The sequence below is a fragment of the Microplitis mediator genome, chromosome 5 (assembly GCF_029852145.1).
Source record: "Microplitis mediator isolate UGA2020A chromosome 5, iyMicMedi2.1, whole genome shotgun sequence".
Taxonomy (NCBI): Eukaryota; Metazoa; Arthropoda; class Insecta; order Hymenoptera; family Braconidae; genus Microplitis; species Microplitis mediator.
In genome coordinates, this window is record NC_079973.1 from 19,930,750 (window position 1) to 19,951,507 (window position 20,758).

The window sequence follows — 20,758 nt, forward strand, 5'->3', positions numbered from 1 at the left end:
TTTTTATATTGTTATAATTTTATAAATGGCTTTAAAAATGTTGATTTGTATTCATCAGTAAACTCCAGACAGTCTCTTTACGTAGGCGTTAATTTTGGAGTAACTCCGCTGTCTCGATCACAATAAATTATAATTTATAATTTAAAATTATTATTAAAACAATAAAAATAATATAAATTAAACATAATCCATAGCCCATAGCTCATAGCTAATAAATAATTCATAAAAACAACAAAATATAAATATTTTCAAAAAATGCGGGAAAATAAAATTTTTTAAATATTTAAAAAACTTAATATTTATTGCAACAACAATTACAATTTACATAACAAATAATAAATATTTGTCATTGCACGAAAAATAAATAATAAAATATAAAAATTTAGAGTAAATGTAGTCTGGAAAAATGATAAATTTTTTTTTCTTTTTTTATTATTTAGTATGCAGTTGGTACCACTGGATTATACTGCAGATATTGAGACATGCGCGGAGTAATTATTGCGCAGAATCAGTGTGCAGATGGGGAAAAATGGATTTAAACCAATGGGAATCCGTGACGACGATGACCCTCAATTGCCTTCCCCACTTTTCTTTCACTGGATAGACTTGAAAATCTGTAACGTTCGCCGCGGCCATCGCATTCGTTTGTGGGCTTACACAGAGTTTGGTGAAAATCGTTTTACGCTACGAGCTTTATTGCTTTATTTAATATTTCATACAAGACATTTTATAAAAATCATTCAAAATGAGGGAAATCGTGCACATCCAAGCTGGTCAATGTGGTAACCAAATAGGAGCTAAGGTAAATTATATATTTTATTTTATTTAATACATTTTTTATATTTAATTTACATAGAAGTGTGCCGTGTAACGGTCATCAACGCGGCGTCTATTTCTATTCATTCATTTTATTTTACTACTCTGTAATTGAATAAATTTTTATTTTCGCACTTTTTCTAAAAATTCCATCGAGTTTTATTTTTAAATTCAAAAATTAAATTTTATTCGGCTGAAAATAAAGTAATTTTTTTATACAGGAAATCAATAAATCAATTATTGATTTGTCTGATAATTAGTTGCGGTACAGAATAAATAGAAATAAAATAAATGAATAATATAATTGGGAAAAATATTATATTGATCTGTCATGGCGACATAATTATACCGGCCGGCATTAAATTCAACGGTTTTTATTTTATTTGGACGCAGAGTGTTCTCGAAAGCGTCTCCTCGTCTGCGCATGGCCGCTCGTGTTGCCGACTTCCATTTTACCCATAATTCCTGTAGGTAAATTTCAGTTGAAAATTCAAAGAAAAAAAAATGAATAAATAAATTCAAATTTTCCAAGTATGAAGTATGCGTACTAAGAAAATAGTACCTGGGGTAGAACAATAAGTATTTTATAAATAATTAAATATTGTCAGGGTGTGGCATTGGACTTAATGTAGCGTCTGGCAGGATACCGACCGGTTGATGCGGCAAGAGGATTGAGCGGATGCGCGCGCAACAATTCTCTTTCTTCCTGTCTCTAAGCATTATACATTTTACTGTCTTTCTATTCATCACCTACACAAATATATATACAAATGTACTCCAACATTCATATAAATTTTATATAGTTGTGGTCTAACCTGGGCTGTAACCTCGGGGTATTCGTAAAAAAAAATGATCAATAATTTTCTATACTTTTACAGGAAAGAAAAAAATTTTTCCGCTTTATTTTCACTCATTAAATTTTATGGTATCCAAGATTATGATGATGAGTAAATTAAAATTCTTATGAATGAAAATAATTGGACTGCAATAAATCTGACCATCCAGGGACATAAAATTTGAGACCAAGGACATCTAGTCTTATGTCTTACACTCAATAGATTACGTGATTTACGATACAGTAATGCAAGACGCGCCCAAATAAAGCAAAAGCAAATAACAATTTTTTTTTCTTTACATTTTGTGTCGAAGCAAATTGTTCGCTCGTTGCCGAGCCTGCAGATATATGTATATTTATATACCCAGGTAGCCGGCTATTGATCGCGGCTGAGTTCAACCTCCGAGCAATTTTCATTTACCGTTTCACTTATTATTTTTACAACGAATTAACTCAGGATATATTATAAGTAATTTTTATTGTAATTATTTTTTAGTTTAGAAATAATGGGTTCTATAAACTGGGAGTTTAATATTGCAGTTAAATGAAGCAGCTGCTCGTGTTCTCTCTTTTTTTTTTGGGCTCTCACTTACTCTTTAGGGTCGAGTACTTGACGTAAGCCAGATGCTCGTGTCCATTAGTGCCCGTTATATATTACATGATTCTCCGAAGGTTCAATTTAGATATCGTTAAAAAAAAACTACCTTATTTTTACCTTTCATAAATTTTAATTATCTATTTCATTTTTTAAAAAAATATTTTGTTAGAAAATTGGAGTCTAAATTTAAATTTTAGTTTAAAAAAATATGATTCTGAAGTTAACAGGCAATTAATAATTTTCGGATTATTTTTTTAACACTTAAATTATAAAAAAAAAAATGCACTTGTAGGAAATTAGAAAATCTCTAGGTGCAATTTTTCAAAATATAAATTTTCTTCAATTTATCGCTTTGAAAAAAAGTCAAAATTTATTAGATGTCAGCAAACTTCAGTATCATAAAAAATTTATGATTCTGAAGTTGAAAACTTTCGGATTTTTTTTTCAACAAAATGATTATAGAAACAAAAAAAAAATACACATGTAGAAAATTTGAAAAACAACATGTGCAATTTTTTGGAATATTTTTTTTTTATAATTTATCGTTTTTAAAAAAATCCAAAAATTATTAAACGTCAGATAACCAGTATTATAAAAAATTTTGTTTTCTCAATGAAGATAAAACAATCAATGATAATAATAATGAGTAATTAAAGCGATAATTATTAAATATCGTCCTTATTAAATATCGCTCTATTTAAAGCGATAAAATATTGTTTTTAAGAATAAAATAAAACTTAATGACACGAAAGAAAAATGTGCTAACAACCTGGCCTTGTTTGGTATCTACTAGATACGGTTCGATTACGAAATAAATTTTAAAAAAATAATAAATTAATTAAAATTTAATTTAATGGAATTTAAATAAATTATTGCCGGTATTTTGTGAAAATAAAAATATTATTTATAAAAACGGGTATAAAAAAGGACAAATCGTTATTTAGAGTACGTAAGTTGTAACTTTGATCATTTCTATATATAGTAATGACATTGGTGAGTCATTTAGCTTTATAATACATAACATCGACCAGTGGGAAGTGAGGGGGCAGTTCCGAGTAAGAGGCAGACAGAAAGCTGAATTTAAAAGTCAGAGAGAGAAAAAGCTGGTTTTGGTTGACGTTCTTCTTATATGGTGATCATGAATGCCGAGTTTTCATATGCAACGAGGCGATATTTTTTTTCTTTCATATACGTTGAGAAAAAAAATGACTTGGAAAATCGATATGAATCATTATGTTTGCGTTATTAATTCCATATCTAACGCGAAGAATTTTTTTGACGAAAAATTCAAAATTTTTTATGATATTGAAATTAGCTGACGTCTAACAATTTTCGGAATTCATTCAAAATGATAAATTATAAAAAAAATTACACTTGTAGTTTTTTTAATTTTCTACATGTGCATATTTTTAGTTTTTTTTTTTTTTGTAATTGATTTGTTGAAAAAAACAATCCGAAAGTTGTTAATTGTCTACTTCAATTATCCTGAAGGTAGTAGACAATTATCGATTTTCGAAAATTTATTGCTACGAATCATTTACAAGAAAAAAAAAACTAAAAATATGCACATGTAGAAAATTAAAAAAACTACAAGCGCAATTTTTTAAAATATTTTTTTTTTGTAATTTATAATTTTGAAAAGAATCCAAAAATTATTAGTCGTCTGCTAACTTTGGTATCATCATTCATTTTCATTATTACAAAAAAAAAGACCAAAAGATCGTGAAATAAATTCGAGTTTCTTCGATCAAGAAAATAATTTTGAATAAAATCTTTAAATTTTTACACCTAAAAATATATTATATTAGGAATTTTTAAAAGCATAATTTCTTGTAGTAAAAATGAACATAAATTATAAAATTTTTTTCTCTGTGTATGTATGAAAATAAAAAAAAAACCCTAGACAAATTATGACTTTAGTTACAAAAAATACACATATAATTTTGGGTCATTAAATCCCAGCCTACCTTTTTATTACAATTAATATCATTAAATTAAAAGTATGATGAGACATAAGGAAGAAAAAGAAGAAGAAGAAGATTGAGAATAAAAAAAGACTAGTCGCCGAGGTCTTTGAACGTAGGAAATACCGCGTGGGCGGTGAGCCGTATTCTCATATCCGAACGTGTATTATATTATAACAACTGGCTCTTGTTCTTGTTCTTGTTCTTCAGCTCAGCCGTGGTCGTATTGTTACTCTGCCGGATTACGTTGCGTTTTATTTCTTGCTGGTTGAGTGCACAACCAGCTTTAGCTGTAAGATGATGGTTGAGAGACTAGATTGACCGGGACTTGAAATGTTATGAAGCAATAGTTGTTATACGAACGGTACTGGGTATAATAGTGTGTTAATTAGTCTCGATTGGCAGTCAAGCGATTCGAGGTGCAACGGAGCCATCGAAATATTTATCTGCTGGGGTGAATAATAATGTCGGATGCTGAATTATTTTAATTAATATCCGCGATTTTAAATTATTTATCATCAGTTATTACACGCTAACCAATAGATACGGTCATTGAACTGATTAAATTATTAATTTTAATTATAATTATAATTATTAAATATGCTAATAATTTTTGTATATTATTTTAGTTTTGGGAAATCATCAGCGATGAGCACGGAATTGACCCAACTGGAGCCTACCACGGAGACTCGGATCTTCAATTGGAGCGTATCAACGTCTACTACAATGAAGCATCCGGTGGAAAATACGTACCACGCGCCATCCTCGTCGACTTGGAGCCTGGTACCATGGACTCTGTTCGTTCCGGACCATTCGGACAGATCTTCCGACCCGACAACTTTGTCTTCGGACAGTCTGGAGCTGGTAACAACTGGGCCAAGGGTCACTACACCGAAGGTGCTGAGCTCGTAGACTCAGTTCTCGATGTCGTACGCAAGGAGGCCGAAAGCTGCGACTGCCTTCAAGGATTCCAACTGACCCACTCCCTTGGTGGTGGTACTGGATCCGGTATGGGTACTCTCCTGATCTCTAAGATCCGTGAGGAATACCCCGACAGAATCATGAACACTTACTCTGTCGTACCATCCCCAAAAGTATCTGACACCGTTGTCGAGCCCTACAACGCAACTCTCTCAGTCCACCAGTTGGTCGAGAACACCGACGAGACCTACTGTATTGACAACGAAGCCCTCTACGACATCTGTTTCCGTACATTAAAATTATCTACACCAACTTACGGTGACTTGAACCATCTTGTATCACTTACCATGTCTGGTGTTACAACTTGTCTCAGGTTCCCAGGTCAATTGAATGCCGATTTACGTAAACTTGCCGTCAACATGGTACCATTCCCACGTCTCCACTTCTTCATGCCCGGTTTTGCACCACTTACATCACGTGGTAGCCAACAGTACAGAGCTCTCTCAGTACCAGAGCTTACACAACAAATGTTTGACGCCAAGAACATGATGGCTGCTTGCGATCCACGACACGGCAGATACTTGACCGTTGCCGCAATCTTCCGTGGACGTATGTCGATGAAGGAAGTTGACGAACAAATGCTTAACATTCAAAACAAGAACAGTTCATACTTCGTTGAATGGATTCCAAACAACGTTAAGACTGCAGTCTGTGACATTCCACCACGTGGATTAAAAATGTCAGCAACATTTATTGGTAACTCAACAGCCATCCAGGAACTTTTCAAACGTATCAGCGAACAATTCACTGCTATGTTCAGAAGAAAGGCTTTCCTCCATTGGTACACTGGTGAGGGTATGGATGAAATGGAATTCACTGAGGCTGAATCAAACATGAACGACTTGGTGTCTGAGTACCAACAGTACCAGGAGGCTACCGCTGACGAGGATGCTGAATTCGACGAGGAACAAGAAGGCGAAGTTGACGAAAACTAAATTTAAATTTTACCTCGTCTTTTTTTTTACCTATCCACATTCAATGCACGTGTTCTATCACGTACACGCTTCTTAATTATTATTATTATTATTATAATTATAATTTTTCCTCCAATTACTCGATAATTTCTATATATATATTTTTCTTTTGTACGGACAATGATTAATTTTTTTTTTTCGACCAAGTTTAAACAATATGACGCATTTATGTTTATATAATTCCGTCTTAATTTGTTGCTTACTTTATATATATGTATTAAATAATAAATGAAAAAATTAAATTAATTTTCACCAAAAGCTTGATGTAAAAGAAGTCGTGACTATGCAGTGTATTAATAGGTAACGTTAGTTACCTGCGTCATCTTTTATTAAATTATTATCAAATAAAGCAACTCTTTATTAATATATATATTGTTTGTGTTTATCCATTTATTATTAATATTCATTTCCTGTCATTTATGTTTTATTTATCTCCCAGTATTTTGTCATTTTTATTTAAGTAAACCAGCGTTGTAACGAAATTGACGTGGGTAAATTTAATTGTATCGAATTTATCGTGATTATAATTAACTCGAAAAATAAATAATTAGTATAAATTAATTAATGGATTTTATTTAAAAAAAAAAATATTGACTTGATTTTTTTGATAAAATTATGAGACTAGAAAACCGAATTAGACAAAATTTAAATTTGAAATTAAATATTATTATTTTAATTTAATAAATAGTTGTTGTGGCAAATGCAAAGTTGAATTAATTAATGGGTTTAATTTTTTAAAAAGATGATTTCTATTTAATTTTTTTGGTAAAATTATTAGACTAAAATACTGAGTTAAAATAAAATTTAAAGTTAAGATTACTTATTACTATTTTAGTTTATTAATAATAATTAGCTGTAATGAATGCAAAGCATCCCAATAATAATTGAGCTCAATTTTACAGCAAACAGTACATACTTTATTGTATTTGCTTACGTAAAATTGAGCTCAATTGGTTATCATGGCAACAGTTTTATTATTATTTAAAATCAGCTGTTGGTAAGGCTGATAATAATGTAAAAGCTTATCAGTTGTCGTTTGATAATCTACAATCATCAACCAATCATCAGTACATAATATCAAGTTCTAAGATTAATTCTGTTTTTAGATACCCTGATAGGCACCTTATCCACAAGTTAACTTCAAGCTATTGCCGTATTCTGAAACCAATTAAAAGGAAAGTGTTGGAGAGCAAGCAGTTGCTTTTAAGTTGACAGTAAATTGTCTGTAACTTGAATTCAATTTGCCCGGGTCAAAATATCTAGCCTCACTGAGTAAAGAAAACATTTTGAGCCTCAAATGATGTTCAAAAAGCCTCAAAGATCCTCAAGAAGCCTCGATGAGCATCAAATGAACCTACTACTCGACACGTACTTGAAAATCGGAACGTTTTTCGTGAAACGAAAATAAAAAAACGGAATGAAAAGTGGAAATATACGGGATCTAGATTTCTGAAATGTTTCGCACGTCAACCGGAAATTCCAGGCCACCCCCAACTACCTCTTAAGTCACCTTTAGATTCAAATTATATAAATTATTTTCATTTTCGTTGCGTGAAAAACGTTCCGATCTTCAGGTACATCTACTCGACTATGTAATGTAAATTCGATTAGTATTATTTGAGGCTCTTTGATCACCATTTGAGGCTTTTTGAACATCATTTGAGGTTCAAAATGCTTTTTTTTACCCAGTGAGACTGGATTGAGGCTTACTTGGGTTGGATGAGGCTAGATTGAGGCTAGATATTTTGACCCGGGTGACTACAAGTGTTACTGTCAGACAATGAAGTTAAGTTGATTGAAGGTTTCACTTCAAATTGACGGAAAGATTTTCTGTTAAATTACATTCAGATGACGGCAGTAGATTTGCATCAACTTGCACGCAATTGTCCAGCCGAGGCTTGCCAGAAACTTGTCGTTAAATTAGCCGTAAATGTTTCACTGCAGAACTTGCTAAGCAATTATATTTAGAGTGTGGCTATCAGGGTATATATTCCTTTTAGAAATGTATAGCTATTGTAGAGGATCTCATATCGCAATTTTCAAAAGATTTTACTGCAATATGTTTTATTTTGCCGAAAAATGCCATCAGTTCAAAAGTTCATATATGTACGTATGGATCTATGTATATAATATTATAATTCGAAACGTCAAATTTTGTAGGGTAAAATTTATTTACCGAATTCTTTTTAACTCCTGATTGATAACGACTGAGAGTAATTTTTTTAAAAATCTATATCTCGGCGAAATTGTAACTATGCTATTTTTTTTTCATTAATGCTTTGACTTTTTAACTTCCCGCTATGAAAATTAAAAATTTTCTAAAATAAGAGAAGTTATTAGTTTCGGTCCGGTTCTCGAAAATCGAGTTTTCACCAGATCGCGATGTTTTAAAGTTCTAAAAAACTAATTAATCGATTTGAACGTGCTTTGCGGCAATCGAAAGGCTTCAATAAGACTTAGTATTGATTAGATTTTGAAGTCGATCGCTGGAGTAGATTACAAGTTTTACGAAAGATAAAAATAAATTATTTTTTTTTGAGTTTTTGTTACGTAACTCTTAAATCGCTTAACCGATTTGTTTTCATGTCCCTGATTAAACAACTGAATTCGACCGAATTAAAAATTTTAATTTTTCTCAATTCTGTTAAATTCGGTAAGACAGAATTTAAAAGAATTCAAGAATTATTTTTGAATTAAACAGAATAGAATTATTTGAATAAGTTTCAATTTGGATAAATTTTGGTTTTCCTGCCGAATTATACAGAATTCTTTTTTAAGTTAGGTACCGAATTAACAGAATTTATCTGAAATATATAGAATTTAAAATTCAATTCTGTTTAATTCGATCGAATTCAGTTGTTTAATCAGGGGTTAGATCAAATCTAAGTCTCAACAAGCTTTTTTGATTGCCGCAGAGCACATGAAAATCGGTAGATTTGTTCTAGAGATATCATCAGACAAAAATTAATTTTTTTCAGCGAAATCTATGTTTTTTCAGTCAGAAATTTTACCAACATCGACGTTTGTGAGCTCGAAAACAACGGGAAGATTTCGGGTTGGCCTACAGGACCAACCGTTTTTCAGATTTATTTTAAATTAATTGATAAAATTTTAATACCCTTATGACAGTTAAGTCATTGAATATTTAAACAAAGTGGGGGACACTATCTGAGGACGCCTTTAAATCTTTGAGCTCTTAAGACAATTGAATTAATTAAAGACCTGAACCCGAGACTACTTCCCGTCAATCAAAAAATCGCGTGTCTCGGTGGTCCTTTTTTTAAATCTTTTTCTTTTTAATTTTAATTCACTATAATTATAATTTATAATATATAAATAGAATGACTTATAAATTTTTTCAGTACTAATTAAAAAGTTTATACTTCAAAAATTGCTACAGATCAAACAAGAGTAAGCTTCGTAAAAAAAGTTTGTTTGTTTAAGCAAACGGGACTTTTGACAGATAAAGTTTGTGAAAAAAAAAGTCTTTCTCTTTATTAAAAGTGTTACATGGATACAATGTGAAATGTTTATGTGTAAGATGAAAAAGATAGTACAGAGTACAGACGGATACGTTTTACTGCACAACATATATATGTATAGATACATATATAATGATAATATGCTGCCATTAAAACATTTCAATTTGGATCTCCGACTGAGAATGTACGGCATTTGTAGCAATGTCTAGTGTAAGCTTATTTCTTGGCATTTAAACTCAACTTTAGTCATTCTACTCTTATCTCTCTCCTCACTACATTTCTCCATTATTATATATATATATATATATATATATATATATACATATATGTATAGGCGAAAGAAAAGAAACATTTAAAGCTTCCAGTAAGAGTTGACTCATCTCCATTATTTATAACATCCTTCATTTTTTTAAACTCAAAAAATTTCAACTATCAAATTTTTATATTTCTCACTAAAAAATATAACATATGTATATTAAAAATTGTTATAAATTTTTTATTGAAAATATTTATAAAGAAAATTTTAAATTACAAAATTTACCGTAAAAAAAAACCGCGAAAATTGGTTTAAAAATTTTTAAATGTAAATAAATAAAGAGAATAAAAGATTTAAAATGAAATATATGTGAGAAATTAAAAGAAAAATATAAATAATAAAATTTAAAATATTTTTATATTTCAGTGATAAAAAAAGTGTCACCCCCACTACTGGAGTTGCGTGTGATCGGCGCGAGTTGAGGGTTGAGACCGATCTAAGTCGAGTCGAGTTTGTGCCGCAGACGTGGCTGCATCTTCTGAAGACATCAGTCTCTTCAACAATCGATTTTAAATAATTTTAATTGTTACACTACATAAATTTATTTAAATCATGAGAGAAATCGTTCACTTGCAAGCCGGTCAATGCGGCAATCAAATTGGCGCCAAGGTAAATTTTTTAAAAATAATAACTGAATATTAATTTTGTTTAAAAAATTTTTTAATAATAAATATTAGTGTGTAATTTATATGAAGGGCTTTAAATAATATTTTATTACACAAGTTACTTCCGTACATATGTGTAATTACATGAGAGCACATTCTGAAATATAATATTACTTACACTGTTCTACAACTTCATGAAATATAATACTAATTTTCGGTCACTAACACCGTACAGGAAGTTCTTTAATTTATTATTATTATCAATTTCTTTTTTCTTTGTTTTTGCTAAAGCTGACGTATTAGTCATTGTCTCAACTTTTTTTTACAGTGCTAATTATTATCAATGAAATCATCTTACAAACACTCAGTCATATCTTATACTTACAGATATAATTTTATATTAGTCATTAAATTAATTTACTTTCGAATAAATTTCCAATTAAAAATATTTTTTAAATATTAGTATAGTGATTATTTTATTTATACTAAAAAAAAAAAAAAATGATTTATTTTTATTGTTTCAAAATTCGATTAAATTTTATTGAGGAGTTTGATGATAAAAGATCAATGATCTTCACATCTTAATTGGAATGAAACAATTTTATGAGCCAGTCTAGTCTTTAAATGGCACTTGGACTTGAATTATTGGTAATTCTCTTTTATCAATCATAAAGCAATATATTGTTATATAGAATCGTTTTATCTTAATTATATTTCTTATTTATGCCTCAATAAAAAATATAATTAAACTGGGATTTTTTCATTTTATAATTTTTTAACTTTTATCGATTGTTATTATTTTTATTTTTAGTTTTATTATTTAATTACTTGATGAAAGTTATTTTAGTAACTCAGTAATTTTAATTTATACTCTGTAAAAAATCGGGAGTGAATTCGGATTTTATTTAAATCCAAAATTTATTCATCACTCGGTTTCGGAGTTTTTACAAAAAATCACTCCCCGTACGGAGTAAATAAAGAATTGGTCTTGTCATCGGAGTGATTTCGGAGTGATCTGTATATTATTTAAGTCCGCATTCACTCCACAAATTTTTTATAGTGTAGGTAAATAATTAAAAAAATTTTTAAATAATTCAAAAAAATAGAAAAAGTAATCAAATAAAAAAATAATTTCCGGATCAAATGACAATTTTTTTATGTAAAAAAAATTTAATTCCAAAAATCATAACAGTGAACTTTGAGTTGATAATTTTTTAAATTTTCAAATAATTTATGAATATAAAAACATTTAACTTTATGACTTCGTTTCGCTAAAAGTCGAAAATTATTCATGGTTTTAGTTTTTTTTTTAGTTCATTCTTTCAACCAAAAAAATTTTCAACTCAAATAATTTTTTCTTTAAAAATTCTAAAAAACTTGTCTTAGAAATTCTCCAGTTATAAATTTTTTTTTACTCTTAAATTTTTTATGATCCTGAAGTGAATACACAATTAATAATTTTCGGATTTTTTTTTTCAATCAATCTCAGAAAAAAAAAAACTAAAAATGTGCACATGTACAAAATTTAAAAAACTAAGTGCAATTTTTTAAAATATTTTTTTTTTATAATTTAGTTTTGAAAAAATTCAAAAAATCATTAGACGTCGGCTAACTTCAGTGTCATAAATTATTTCAGTTTCAGAAATGATCAATTCAAAGTTTAAAATTCTCTTAAATTTCAAAGTTCACAATTATAAACATTTTTGTAATTAAATTTTTTTTACGCGATATTACAAACTTTCAACAAAATTATTTCTTGATACAAAAATATTTATTTTATCAAAAAAAAAATTTTTTTTCTCAGTCTATTCCTGTGTTTCTACACAAGAACTATCATATATCAATATGGGATACAGTAATTTTTTTCCATGAAGCAAAAATAGATAATAAGTATAACGGGTTTTTAAAATTATCGAATGAAACAAAAAAAGTAACATCAGTTTATTTAGCTTGACTATATATATAATTATGATATCGCCCAAGTGGATCATAATCATAAAGAATGTAGTAGCCACTAACAATTACAGTCATTGAGTTTTTTAAGTACGATCTTGGCTGAATGAGTGGTATAGTTATATATCATAAGTGGTAACAAAATTTAAAGTGAGTCAATAGTACAATCACTAGCTGTATTTCAAACATCAGTTAACTTATTATAAATAATAAAATATTATTTTATTATTTGTTATAAAAACTTAATGTGGCACATGTATATTTTTCAATAATAAATTGAGTAAAATGACATAATTATTTATTATTTACTTATATGACGTATGACGGACACAATAATTATACGGTTGAAATAATTTTAAATTCATCAACCGTAATACAATTTTTATAGTCTAGTTATTTATAAAATTGTACGGTAATTTTAAATAATTGTAGTTAATTATCAATATAAATATTTATTTTATTTATTTATTGACAATCAATCAATTAATTCATTTACTGTAAAAAAATGGGGAGTGAATTTAAAGTGATTACGGATTTTAATTCAATCCGAATTTACTCCGTTACTTGGAGTTTCGGAGTTTAAAAAAAAATCACTACACTGTAAAAAATGAGTGCGAATGTAGCAGACATCAGACAAATTCAAAATTATTAATAAATAGAGTAAATAATAAATAAAATAAAATTGAAAAAAATGCGCATTTGAAAAATTTTGAAATTACTAAGTGCATTTTTTATAAATATTATTTTTTAAATTATTTACTCTATTTATTAATAATTTTTAATTTGTTTGATGTCTGCTACATTCACACTCATTGTATGATTCTGAAGTTAACCGACATCTAATAATTTTTGGAATTTTTCAAAATCATAAATTACAAAAAAAAAATATTTTAAGAAATTGCACTTATGGTTTTTTAAATTTTCTACAAGTGCATATTTTTAGTTTTTTTAATTTTTGTAATTAACTAGTCGAAAATAAAATCCGCAAATTTTTAATTGTCTGCTAAATTCAGGATCATCTCAGTGTAAAAAATTTGCGGAGTGAACGCGAAGCGGACTACTGTTTATTTATTTAATTCTCTTGGAGTGAAATTTACTCCAAAGGGGAGTTTATTTTAATACTAAAACTCCGAATCGGAGTAAATGCGGATTTAAATAAAATCCAGACGATTCTGAAATCACTCCGTTGAATAGACAAACTCCTTATTTACTGCGAGAGTGATTTTTTTAAACTCCGAAACTCCGAGTGATGGAGTGAATTCGGATTTACATAAAATTCATAATCACTCCCGATTTTTTACGGCGTACGCATACGGAGTAAATAGGGAGTTTGTTTTTTTTCAGATGAGTGATTTCGGAGTGATCTGAATTTAATTTGAATCCGCATTCACTCCAATTCGGAATTTTAAAATTAAAATGAACTTTTTTAGGGATGAATTTCACTCCGGGGAGATTAAATAAATAAACAGTCATTCGCTCCGCACTGACTCCGGATTTATTCCGCTAATTTTTTTACAGTATAAAGATTTATTGATGATATAAATGTATGAAGGGTTCTCAGAGTGTGGCTCGTGACAAAATTCTAATAATAAATATTTCGAAAATAGATAAATAAAAAAATGAAAAAGGAATAAAATAAATAAATGACATAAATTAAGACGAAGATGAAATGGAAGAGAGGGTGAGAATAGGGGAGATGACAGACTCCTCCTCAAGGCAGGAGGCCATAGGCCGTGTTAATTTTGTCATCTTCTATTCCTGGACTCTTAAAAATTATCCACATACATACATACTTAGTTGCTAAGTATTTAAAGACCATTTTCGTATTTTAGAAACATGATACAGTCTAGGATAATTAGCTGTTACTTAATTATAATTTACATTTATAATTATTAATAATTAACAATTAATTAAATAATTATAGTTCTGGGAAGTGATATCTGAAGAACATGGGATTGATCAAAATGGAATTTATCATGGCGACAGTGATCTTCAATTAGAAAGAATTTCCGTTTACTACAATGAAGCTTCCGGTGAGTTATAAACTCATTAAATAAAAATTAATTTATTAAAATTTCTCAAAGAATGTCCCGGTTGTTTTTTTTTCTTTTCTCATACACAGAAAAAAATTAATTTTAAAAATTAGTGTTTAAAATTGTAACCCGTGTTATAAATTTTTAATGTTCAACTTACGATTTTTAAAGTTCAAATATTAAATCTTCCCGCATAAACAATAAATTATAATATTTATTCTTTAATTATTTAATTATAAATGAAAAAATTACTATTTATAATGATAGTATTTACTGATCACTTTATTATTATATTACTTGTCTCTCCTCAATTTATATAGTTCATTTTTTTCCGTGTATCAAATTTATTTATTTCCATTCTCGTAAGCAACCCCACGATTTTCTTAATTCAACGAGCGATCTCGCGTGATCTAAAATAGCGCAAGTCAAAAGTCCGCGACGAGAAAGACGAATAAAAGGATTAAATGAAATGAAATGAAATGAAATGAAATAAAATAAAGTTGGAATGACTCGTGTTCTCCACTGCGACGGAAATAAATCCTTTGTACATATACAGTATATACGCTTGTAAGTTTACACAAAACTTGTCGCTAAAATTAATACCAACATTATTTTAATTCTAACAACTACTAAATTTATTATCCAATAAATTTGTTTATTTTATTTAATTATAGGGACTACATATTTTGGATACCAAATATAAAAACATCAATTTTTATAACTCATTGATTGATTAATTAATTAATTAATTTGATCTAATTATTTTACGTAAATGTTAATGAAAATTTATCTAACGTAAATGTGTATGTGTACCTTATCGTAACCAGTATGTCAAAGAATTGATTGTAGGTATTTAGTATAATCGATACAAGCTAATTTGAAAACTAAACAGCATACGGGAGAACCCGTATATGCATTTCCGTTAGTTATTTTGGTCATCACACGGGTTTTCGGTAATACAGCTCAATAATATATTCTTAACATGCAATACTTACATTCGTTGGTTAAAAACTAACGGTACTTGGTATAAAATAAGCGAAATATAATAACCTTTATATTTCACTATTACACTGTTAAAAATTTTTCTTTAAATTTAAAGTAAGTTACTAGAGGTGTGCGAATCGTGTTTGAATCGAATCGAATTGAATATAAGTACTACTCGATTCAAAATTCAAAGTGAACAATTCTATTTTATCGTCGTATTTTTATCATCGTATTGACTTAAATTTTAATTTCAAGCCCGCAAGCAGCACAAACCCATATAACAATCTTTTTCAATTCTTGAGCAAGTCTGCTCTCAAGATCAATAGGTGTCAGTGTCTTTTTCTACGTTTGTGTTGCTGCAGATATTTGTGACCAGATTTAAACTGCAAGCCTTACACAAGAAACTCGTGTCAGATTATAAATCAATTCTGGAGGAAGACTATAGTTGAAAATAGTTGCACATGGCTTGCTCAAGATCTGCTCAAGGCTCAAAATTGACCTTGAGTCTTGAGCAGATCTTGAGCAAGCCATGCGTAAGTACTTACTGTAAGTTACTGGTGCAAGAAATGCGTCAGACACTTTTTATTGCACCATGTTCAAGGTATCTTTAATATTCTTGCGTACGATACCATGAGCAAGACATACGGAAATCTTGACATAGGTTTCTTGATACACGATCTTGCGAAAGACACATATGTAGAAAAAGACACTAGCAGCTAGGGGTCTGGCTCAAGATACTTACTCCAGAATCTTGTTCAAATACGTGTTACTAGGGAAGACAACCTCAAGATGTCATAAAGATGTCTTTTAAAAGTACAAGACAAATATTTTTTTGTCTCAATGTCAAGTTTTTCTATATAAATAAGACTTACGAATGTTGGTCCTAGGAGCCGTAGAAAATTTATCTTATCTTAAAAAAGACGTATCGATTAAAAAATCGTTTTTATGATTCATTCGACCACTATTGGTAATTTACTTTTTGTCGTCACTTGTGTTAAGTCTTTTAAGTAGATATTTTTTCGGTGACACGAATTTCTGATCGTTTTGTCAACATTTTGGTGCCTTATCGATATGTCAAAAAACAGCCTAAAAACTTATATCTTATAGATGTCAAAAAGTCGTGTGCTACTTGGGTCGTTCATAAGAAAATTTTTGAACTATTTGTAAATTTTCGAATAATTCGAAAACTTGCGAAAAATTTTTAGTCTTCAACTATTGGTAAATTCAGGAATAATTTGAATACTTACAAATAATTAGAAAATTCAAAAGTTCGAATTTTGTTTTATTTTATTAAAATTTTTTTTTTTTTTTTATTGTCCACAAGCCAATTAATTTTAAAGCTTGTAGTTATTTGGAAAACAATAATTTTAATTCATAGTTAATTTTTGAATGAGAAATTTCATAGCAAGACTTTAATGAACTCACAATTATTGAACCCTATAATAAGGTCCTTAAAAAAAAAAATTAATATTGTATTTTTAGATTCTTTTAAATTAAAATCCACTCAATGTCTTGATTAATCACTTAAAACATATATTTTCAAATAGTCACATTGTATTTTCAAATCGACATTCATGTAAATTAAATAAATTTATATGACAATTATCCTTGAAAATCGAAAAATTTTTAACAGTGTAAGGTAAGAGACCCAGTATCTGATCAGGGAACTACAAAATTTACTAAATCAGGAGACACGGTAGTATCTCGCGCCAAGTACACATTCAAACACATGTACATGTGTGATATAGATATACAAATATATGGAGTGATCGGGTACTAGGTCTCTTACCTTATATAATTGATGTATTTATTTTATATAATTTATTTATTTTTCTATTTGTATACTAAATAAATAATTTATTACAGTTGCAACAGCAACAAATGGAGGTAAATATGTACCCCGAGCAATTTTATTGGACTTGGAACCAGGAACAATGGACGCAGTTCGTTCAGGAGCCTACGGAAAACTATTTCGGCCAGATAATTACGTCTTCGGACAATCAGGGGCAGGAAACAATTGGGCCAAAGGACATTACACTGAAGGAGCCGAGCTAGTAGACTCAGTACTTGATGTAGTTCGCAAAGAATGTGAAAACTGCGATTGCCTACAAGGTTTCCAGTTAACCCACTCCCTCGGCGGTGGAACAGGATCCGGCATGGGTACTCTTCTTATCTCAAAGATCCGCGAAGAGTATCCTGATAGAATAATGAACACTTACTCTGTAATGCCCTCGCCAAAAGTATCTGATACTGTCGTCGAGCCTTACAATGCAACTTTGTCTGTTCACCAGTTGGTTGAAAACACCGACGAGACTTATTGTATTGACAATGAAGCTCTTTATGACATTTGTTTCCGTACTTTGAAGGTTGCAAATCCTTCTTACGGTGACTTGAACCATCTTGTATCACTTACAATGTCGGGAGTGACCACTTGCTTAAGATTCCCTGGACAATTGAATGCTGACTTGCGTAAACTTGCTGTCAATATGGTACCGTTTCCACGACTGCACTTTTTTATGCCTGGTTTCGCACCTCTGACATCCCGTTCAATGCAACAATACTCAGCACTGTCAGTTCCTGAATTAACTCAACAGATGTTCGACGCTAAAAATATGATGGCTGCTTGTGACCCACGTCATGGAAGATATCTTACTGTCGCCGCTGTATTTCGGGGTAGAATGTCAATGAAAGAAGTTGATGAACAAATGCTAAGTGTCCAGAATAAAAATAGCTCGTACTTTGTTGAATGGATACCAAATAATGTTAAGACTGCGGTTTGTGATATTCCACCCAAGGGTTTGAAAATGTCGTCGACTTTCATTGGAAATACAACAGCGATTCAGGAATTGTTTAAACGAATTTCGGAACAATTTTCTGCTATGTTTAGAAGAAAAGCTTTCCTTCATTGGTACACTGGTGAGGGTATGGATGAAATGGAATTCACTGAGGCTGAATCAAATATGAATGATTTGGTGTCTGAGTATCAACAGTACCAAGAGGCTACCGCTGAAGAAGACTTTGAAACTGAAGAAGCTGCTGATGATTTTGAAACTTGCGAACAAGAGTAATGCAGACTGATAATTATTATTATTTAATTTATTATTTATGGTAACAATCAATAATTATTCATTTAATCACTACTTCACACTGTAAAAAAATTTTCAGAGTGATAGCGGATTTAAATAAAGTCCAGATCACTTCGAAATCACTCCGCTGAAAAACGGACTCCGAATTTACTCCGTAAGCGGAGTGAATTTTTTTTAAACGGACATCCGAGTGAACTCGGATCTAAATAAAATCCGTAATCACTCGCAATTTTTTACAGTTCATTAATTGGTTTACTAAAATTTAATTAATTATTATATTAACAACACAATATCATCTTCATGTCTATGAAATACTGCTTTTTTCATACTTTTATATATGAATTTTTTTTTTTTATATGTACTTGTACTAGTTTAAAATGTATTGTATGATTTATTATTATAAAATTATAATTGCTTGAGTTTTTAAATAAATTTGCGGTATCGATTAATTTAATTACTTAATTATTATTATTAAAATATATAATAATGACGTAGAATATATGATTGTGAAATGAAAATGAAAATAAAATGTTTGTAATTTTTGGTTGAGAAAAAATTTTATAAATATCTTAGTTAATAAATATATATGTATTTGTATGAAAAATAAAAAATATAAATTAAGCTGCATGTTCATCTTGATCCCTGCGACTGTGGCTATCATGGTGATGAATAACTTGAGTACTGGTTTTAGCTTCTTGACATTTATGCTTATGGTACTCGGATATTAAATCTTGAATCACTTGCAGATCCTCTTCAAAATCCGTCTCTCCTATTCCTCTTTTTATGTGGGAGTAAAAACACATTTTTTTTTAGACATTTCTCCACAGCCGCTGAAATTAATTTTTAATGATCGCAGTATTGCTGAATATTTACTATTATTGTTACTAAAATTTTCAAATCTATAATAAATTATTTAGTTTTATTAATTTTCCAATACATTTATATTTTTAATTTTTAAAATTTTTATTCGCACGCTAGAGGTAACCCGGAAAAAAATGTTTAGATCTAATGGAATTCAAAACAATTATTCAATAAATAAGGGTCGAAAATTACTACAAAATTAATACGAGTTACAAAAAAAACTACACTGTAAAAAATCGGGGGGTGAGCCCGGATTTTATTTCAATCCAAATTCACTCCGTCATTCAGAGTTCCGGAGTTAAAAAAAAAATCACTTCGCATACGGAGTAAAAAGGAATTTTTTTTTTAGTCGAGTGATTTCGGAGTGGATTTTATTTGATACCAGACTACACTCAGAAAATTAAATAATATAAACTACTATCTAGTTATGGAAAAATTTCTACCATCAATCCGATAGTAGTGAATATTACCTAGATGATTGTATAAATCATCTAGATTGTAATATTCACTATATTTATAATAATTGTTACAATCCTGTATGTTAACTAGAGTTAACTATTATTATTATTATTATTATTCTAAATAGTTATATTTATAATCCAGATGGTAACAGTTACCATCAGAAATTATAATTGTTACCATCCTGATATTATTATAGTAGCTAAAGCTAAAGGATTAATAAACATTATTATAGTAACTGTTACGAAATTTATTGCAGAAGTTATCATCCAATAATTATTATTTCTATTAAAAAAAATTATAATACTAACTATTTTTACATTAAAAAACGTCCTAATCCTTCTAGATGATTGGAATTAAAAATTTAGCATAATAAACACAATTACTTAATTTTCTGAGTGTATATGAACACTGTTTAAATTGGAGCAGATTTATATTTTTTAAATTATAAAATAATTCCAGCTATTAATATTGATCCTAATGTGTTTAAAATTATCTGGTATTTTTGCGAATTATAACTATAAAAAAAAAAGTTCACTCGAATCAAGAAAAATATTCGTGATTCAAGAATTATTTTTTTAACGATTCGGAAAATTAAAATTTTATTTAGTAAATATATAATTATCTCGAAATTTGTATCTTAAATCAAAATTTTTTTTCTCAAGTCAACATATTTTTTTGCTTAAATTTTAAATTTTTGTTCGATGGTGCAGTTTAAGTATTCCAATTTATCTTAATTAATCTGTATAAATATTTATTTCTTTTTTCTAAATCTTTTTAAAAACTGAAATTTCCTAGAAAATAAATAAAT

The 20,758-nt window shown here is 29.2% G+C and overlaps 2 protein-coding genes across 2 annotated transcripts; both read left to right on the forward strand.

The window, feature by feature from the left end:
• Positions 1 to 620: 620 nt before the first annotated feature.
• On the forward strand, positions 621 to 6,538 carry LOC130668305 (tubulin beta-1 chain). Its single transcript, XM_057470530.1, has 2 exons — positions 621 to 802; positions 4,843 to 6,538. Exons 1-2 carry the CDS (start codon positions 746 to 748, stop codon positions 6,127 to 6,129), a joined length of 1,344 nt encoding a protein of 447 aa, XP_057326513.1. The 5' UTR covers positions 621 to 745; the 3' UTR covers positions 6,130 to 6,538.
• Positions 6,539 to 10,401: 3,863 nt separating this feature from the next.
• On the forward strand, positions 10,402 to 19,882 carry LOC130668307 (tubulin beta chain-like). Its single transcript, XM_057470534.1, has 3 exons — positions 10,402 to 10,575; positions 14,449 to 14,557; positions 17,408 to 19,882. The coding sequence occupies exons 1-3, from the start codon at positions 10,519 to 10,521 to the stop codon at positions 18,607 to 18,609; spliced, it is 1,368 nt and encodes a 455-aa protein (XP_057326517.1). The 5' UTR covers positions 10,402 to 10,518; the 3' UTR covers positions 18,610 to 19,882.
• Positions 19,883 to 20,758: the final 876 nt, after the last annotated feature.